The following is a 7,335-nucleotide window of genomic DNA, read 5'->3' as shown; positions in this document are numbered from 1 at the left end:
GCGCCATTTGGAGTTCTGTAGCTCCAGAAAATCCACTTTGAGTGCAGGGAGGTCAGAATCCAACAGCATCTGCAGTCCTTCTTCAACCTCTGAATCTGATTTTTGCTCAGGTCCCTCAATTTCAGCCAGAAAATACCTGAAATCACAGAAAAACACAAAAAATCATAGTAAAGTCCATAAATGTGATTTTTAATTAAAAACTAATAAAAATATACTAAAAACTAACTCAATCATACTGAAAACTATGTAAAAACAATGCCAAAAAACGTATAAATTATCCGCTCATCACTTTCGCGTTTCTACATTATCTTTTCCTTCATCTCCTCAATGCCAATGATGATGTTTCCAATGAGCGATTTGGTGGCAATGTGCTCCTTTCGACGTACTTGTGGAGGTTGCCAAGTCTGAAGCCAAGATGTCACAACCAATGGAGCTGGCCTTGGGTTTACGATGAAGGAGAATGAGATAGAGTAAATGAAGGGGGTGAAGCCATTTTTTACCTAAAGCAAACATACATGTTTGATTTTGTTTTTAAAAGTTAAAATTTGTTGAGTAATTAAGTCATGTCAGTTCAATGATTATGAACATATAAATTATTAGTTTCAAGTTTTAAAATTTTTAAGTTGGTTTGTTTTGTTGGTGAGATATGTTGGCAAGTGCCAGGTAATATAATTATAATGTAATACAACCGTAGGTGTGAACTACTTTCTATAAAAGTAAACAATGAAGAAACTTTTTTATTAGTCTTTTATAAACAGTAGTATAAAGCTAGCATCAGCACTTGATGCATTGTAAAATATTGTACATACCTTCAACATGAACTGATGTTGTTGCATTGCAACCTATTAAGATACTATAGCTTTCATCGCCAATTGGCAGCCATGTATTTGATTGGAGAACATAACATCCCACATATATGTCCAAACAAAAGCCAGAGCATGTTAATTTTGAGCATGACAGATATCATTGTACCTATTGTTCTTTGAATTCATTTTGGGTTTTTTTTTCAAACTTTTCAGCAAGAAGGGCATTGATGCAAGAGCAATAGGAGCATGCCACTTGGAAGCCATTCAAGGAGTCACCCCCCAAAATGTCAACGTCTTGAAGCTAGTCGTATTTTCAAAAGGTTGGGCATTGCACTTTCTTCTTCAATGGCTAAACAAAATCTTAAGCAAGCTATTGATTTTTGTATTTTCGCTGCCTTGCTACTTCTAATTCCTATATGCGCCATGTCCTTCACTGCATTCGAGCAAATGACTTTGTTCAAGCCAACAGATTGCAGTCTCACATGCAACTTCACCTTTTCCAACCCAAATTCTCCTTCATCCACAACCAGCTCCTCCATTTGTTCGCCAAATGCGGCAAACTTTCCTATGCACGAGACCTGTTTGATAATATGACCCACATAGATATTTATTCTTGGAATTCCTTGCTTTCTTCTTATGCTAAGTTGGGTTTGGTTGAGGATTTGAGAACTGTCTTTGACCAAATGCCTTTTCATGATTCCGTTTCTTATAACACCTTGATTGCTTATTTTGCAACTAATTGGCATTCAGACAAGGCATTGAAAATTTATTGAGGATCCAAGAAGATGGGTTTTAGCCCGTCCAGTAATCCGATGTGAATGCATTGCATGCATGTTCTAAGCTCTTGGATTTGAAGCTTGGTAAGCAGATTCACGAGAGAGTTGTTATTGTTGGTTGTGCGGATAACACTTTTGTATGGAATGCTATCACTGGTGTCTATGCGAAGTATGGTGATATTCACAGGGCACGGTGGTTCTTTGATCGAACGACATATAAGAATGTTGTTTCCTGGAATCTGATGATCTCTGGATATGTCAAATTAGGGAATCATGATAAGTGCTTTCAATTGTTTAATAAGATGAAGTTATTGGATTTGAAACCTGACCAAGTTACAGCATCAATTGTTATCAATGCTTACTTTTAGTGTAGACATGTGGATGATGCAAGGAGGATGTTCAGTGAAATACCTAGAAAAGATGAGATTTGTTGGACAAAAATGATAGTTGGTTATGCACAGAATAGAAGAGAAGATGATGCATTGATGTTGTTTGGCGACATGCTGCATGGAGATGTTAGACCTGACATTTATACCATTTCAAGTGTGGTCAGCTCATGTGCCAAGCTAGCTTCTTTGTGTCATGGTCAGGTTGTCGATGGAAAAGTAATAGTAATGAGTGTTGATCATAGCATGCTTGTGTCAAGTGCTCTTGTTGATTTGTACTGCAAGTGTGCTGTTACTTTGGATGCTTGGAGAAATTTTGGGACAATGCCTATTCGAAATATGATTACTTGAAATTCTATGATCCATGGTTATGCACAAAATAGTCAACCCACATGAAGGACTGGATCTTTATGAAAGGATGCTTCAAGAAAATATCAAACCTGATAGCATTAGTTTTTTGGGTGTATTATCTGCTTGTATCAGTGCTGACATGGTCGCAAAAGGACAGGAATATTTTAATTCAATAAGTGAACATGGGATGACACCAACATTGGATCACTATGCTTGTATGGTCACCCTCATTGGTCGCTCTAGTGGTGTTGATAAAGCTATGGATTTCATCAAGTGCATAACTCATGAACTAGATTACCCCATTTAGTCCAACCTACTCTCTATTTGTGCAAAGAATGGTGACATCAAGAATGCAGAATTGGCAGCTGGTCATCTCTTCAAGTTGGATCTACATAATGCAGCACCTTATATCATGCTTTCCAACTTATACGCTACTTGTGGGAGATGGAAAAAGTAGGTGATGTACAATCTCTCATGAATAAAAACAATGCAAAAAAATTTGCTGCTTATAGTTGGTTGAGGTTCAGAGTGAAGTCCAAAAATTTATTTCAGAAGATCGTACTCATCCAGCAGTGGAAAATATCTATGATGAATTGAACAGACTGATTTCAATATTGCAATGAATTGGTATAATCCATATACAAACATTGTTTTGCATAATGTGGGACAAGAGAAAAATTGAAATCCATCTTATACCACAGTGAGAAACTTGCTTTTGTTTTTGCTTTAATCAGAAAGCCCAATGGTGTTGGCAATAGAAGGGAAAATTAAATCTTTATGTAAACATGGACTCAATAGATTGGAACACTTTTATAGCACGAGAATGCCTTTAGAAAATTTCTTGGGACGACACAATGTGTTGGACTAGGAAGCAAGTATACTCTTAGAATCCATTAACCAAGAATGGACCTTGAAGAAAGAGAGTAAAAAAAACTATCAAATCCCATAACTTGCTTGATCCAGACTAGAGGTTCTTTGTGACATGTAGAACTTGTTCGATTCAGACTCAAGGTTCTTTGTGACATGTACTGTGTCTACATGTAACTCAATCTTGTGGCAGTGGTAATTGCTTACCTCTTATGGTAAATTTGAATTATGTTCATGGATGCACCAAAAGTATCGTGTGAAAGATCAAGTTAATTTTGCTTCTTTTTTCTTTCTTGGTTGCTCAATTACAGTTGCTGATAGACATTATTGATATTGAACTTTATTCTTCATTATTTTTCATATTTTATAGTTGATAGTGACCATACATCATACAATTTACGAGAATATTGTTATTCATGTATGAGCTGTTTGGTTATTAGTTCCTGTAACATCCTTTGCAGTGTCAAATTTTTCTATAATTTGCCAAGAGGATAACATCATGTGCTTTGTTACATTTGAGTGATACTTGAAGAAAATTACTAGCATGTTCTATATGGGAATATTTCCTTTGCCTCTTGCAGTGGTAAAGGAAAAATGAAAGAATAATTTGTCGATAACTTTATCAGAGATGAAGATGCAACACCCAATGACCTGAGCATTGTTGAACCTGAACACCTCAAATTTCATCGTACCAATACCTTAATTCATCGACAAATGTAGATTCTTGATCTTCCCCACTAAGTGTTTCAGGCATTAAACTCCTGCAATGGGTCTAATCAACCGCGAGATGGTTCCAATGTTGGGTAAGTAATACACTAATGCATCAGTTTCAATTCTGAAATTCAAACCTCACATTCTGTCATATTGTTATATAATTAAATGTCATATTATCCGCTCATAATTACATGTCCTATACTAACCAGTACCCTTAATGAAACTACAGGGGCACATAATTCGTGTAGTGAAGAAATAAATGATAAACACATTCTATCAGCTCAAATATTATGTTAGTATGTTCCGTTGGCTCAGAGCTTAACTTATAACAATGCTTCTTTAAGTAAAGTTTCTCTTTTACCGAGTGTGTTCTAGCCATTTCCGCGATGTTTCTAGCTTCTCTTAGGTACTTTTGGGTGCAAGGTCCTGGTGTCTCTTCTTCCAGATGCAGTCTTTTGGCTATTGAGTTGATTCCTTCTAGTAATGAAGCATGAAGCATCCAGATCATATTCTTGCATATTACTCTCTTGAAGGAAAAAGAGATGATTTTCTGGATGCCATTATTAGTGTCCCTTTGGAATTCACCATATGTGCATAAACCTTTTTTTGTCCCCTCATACTTTTTCTTGCTTTTTCTGACTTGTAAGTTTTTGCTGTATTTGTAGTATCAGGGTCCTCATTTTTCAATGCAATTTCTAGACAATAGTGTCTTTTTAATAAGGTTATGTTCTTATTTCATATGGTATCAGGGTTTTGTTGTGTTCTTGTTTGTAATAAGGTTTTAGTATTAGAGTTCTACGAACTCGGCAATTTCTTCGCTTTTTTTTTAATAAATAACAAAAAATAATTTATTATCAAAATACGTTTGACTGAAAAGATTTTTAAATTTGCACAACTTCATTTCGCTATCTCCTTCCACAAAATGAATATATATTGCATGTCCAGCCAAATGCCCACGAAATGACCATATCAGGCCTGGTGCACACGAAGTGGCATTTTTAGTGCAGTGTTTATAACAATACTACTGCTAAATATACTACTACTATAACAAACTTGGATCAGTCGAATAGTCAGCTTACTCATCTGTTTAACCAAGTGTCGGGGGTTCAAATTCCGTTCTGTGCGTGCAGCAACTCATTGGCCAGTTGCATACTTGTAAATGGAGCTTAGATTCGTGACGTATTAGTCTTTGGCCTATCGGGTTGGGGGATATCACGGGCAACAAAAAAATATAGTATACTACTACTATTACTACTTAATAATAATAAGGGTAAAGTATTTTTTGTTTTTGAAATTTGCTAAAAGTTTTAAAAATACTCATAAGAGTTATTTTGTTTCAATTTTATCCCATAAGTTTTCGATTTGTATTAAATATACCCCTGAAGGCTAATTTTTCAAAAAATTTTGAATCAACTCAGCAACAATTTAATAAGAATAACCCAAGACAAGAAAATTAGATATAGTTGTCATGTATTATTGCTGAATTAGTCCTAATTTTTTTGAAAATTTAGCTGTTAGAGGTATATTTGATACAAATAAAAAAAATTTTAGATAAAATAAAATTTTGGGATATTTTTAAAATTTTTCACAAAATTTCAGAAACATTATTTTTAAAAATTATAATTTATATTTTTTAAAAAATATTTATTTAAAAATTTTTTATATAATAAATAAATACAAAATATTTTTATACTTAAATATATTTGATAAATACAAAAAAATTTACATTAATTATTCCAACATAAAATTAACTTTCTCTTCTAGAAAGACAACTCCAAAAAAGATGGAGAAGCTCACCAAGCCTGTACTCTCTCCACTTCCAAAATTCAAATCCTCTCACAATTTCAGAAATTCGCACCTCTCTGACTCTACTCTCACCGCCATCTACCACCCTCCTCCCCTCCACCGCCATGATTCTCCCCTCTTACCATCACCGTCTCTCACTCTCACGGTCTCACTGCAAAATCGTCATCTTCCCATGTCTGAGGGCCGAGGCAAAAATGTCGTCGCTTTCTCTCATCGCAGCCTGAACATCGCCGCCGCCTCCAGCACGGTCTCCGTCGCCGCTTCTAGTTCGGTCTTCGTTGCCGCTTCCAGCAAGATCTTGGCCGGTCTTAGTCGCAGCATGTCCATCAGCTTCTTGGCCATTCGTCGCTCTTCCTTCCCGTAAGTCTTCTGTGATCTTATTCAATGTGTGTGTGCCTCTTGTGTGTGTGTCTTCTGACCTTAATGGAGTGTGGTAATTGAAGACAAAGAAATGCTGATGAAAAGGATTGAACCATTATTATGGCAAGAATGTTGTTGAGGGTGCTAATTAGCTTTAGTGATTGATGAGATAATTGTGGATGTTGTTGCTGAAGATGCACAATTACGTGTGTTTGTTGTTGTTTTCAAACAGAGTTAAGGATGATTAAACAAAATGGCTTAGTGTGTGTCTCTTGTGCCATTATTGAATTTAAATTGCAAAATTAGTGAGCTGCTGTGTAAACAACTAACTTGTGCCTCTTGTGACATACATATGTGTGTAGCAGTGTAGGTGTGTTTTGTATATGCAACGTAGATATTAAAGAAGAACTTGCAACAATTCATATGATTTTAGTGTTGCCTTGACTCATTTTAATATCTTTATTTTAATTGTTATATTTTTGTTTTTAAGTTGGTTCTTTTAAAAACAACCAGTATTAATGTTGTTGTTATAATTGATAAAGAGAACATATATTGCCCCAATTCTTAATACAATTTAATCAGCAAGATTACATTTAATATTGAAGAACATATATTATCTTGAGAATTATTTGTTTTTTAATCTTTTTTTCGATTTTTTCTTTAATTTTTTAAAAATCCGTGGATGCAGGGTCTCCGTTATCAAAGTGGAGGATTTTTTGATGTCCCTTCCTATATTTCACGCAATATTGCTTTTGTTTCTTACTAGTAATTGTCATAGATTCTTCTGTATTCCATGAACACCCTTCTCCTTTACATACTTTTTTTGGCTAGTTATTTCTTCTTGAAAAATTGAAATGGTTATAATTTGTATGTATAAAATGAAAACATTTCTTAAAGAGTGTGTAATATGGATCTATTTTTATTAAACTTTAATAAAAAAACTTATTTAAATGACACAATATTAAAATTTAATAAAAATTAAATTTCATCATTTTGTTATTTTATTTTCTAGTTGATGGATTACTCTCCTTGCTTTAATAATGTTGAGTTCACAGATGTCCTATTCTTTATGTTATTATCTTACACAATTAAATTTGTTTCATGCATCTCATCTTAGAGCTTGTTAAAGACATTTTTGTTTTCATGGATATATTGTTTTCTTGAGTATTATATTTAAAATGAAATAGAAAATTAAAATACTGTCTATGCCACAAATAAATTTGGAGTTGAAAGGATCATAACATTATACTGTTATGAATAAATAACTGA

The 7,335-nt window shown here is 34.3% G+C and overlaps 1 protein-coding gene across 1 annotated transcript; it reads left to right on the top strand.

The window, feature by feature from the left end:
• On the top strand, window positions 1,223–2,319 carry LOC110265254 (pentatricopeptide repeat-containing protein At2g21090-like). The gene is made up of 3 exons (XM_021108158.1): window positions 1,223–1,561; window positions 1,675–1,862; window positions 1,956–2,319. Exons 1-3 carry the CDS (start codon window positions 1,223–1,225, stop codon window positions 2,317–2,319), a joined length of 891 nt encoding a protein of 296 aa, XP_020963817.1.

Source organism: Arachis ipaensis, chromosome B08 (genome assembly GCF_000816755.2).
Source record: "Arachis ipaensis cultivar K30076 chromosome B08, Araip1.1, whole genome shotgun sequence".
Taxonomy (NCBI): domain Eukaryota; kingdom Viridiplantae; phylum Streptophyta; class Magnoliopsida; order Fabales; family Fabaceae; genus Arachis; species Arachis ipaensis.
Note: the sequence above shows the minus strand (reverse complement) of the source record. Positions and strands in the feature narration are given on the sequence as shown.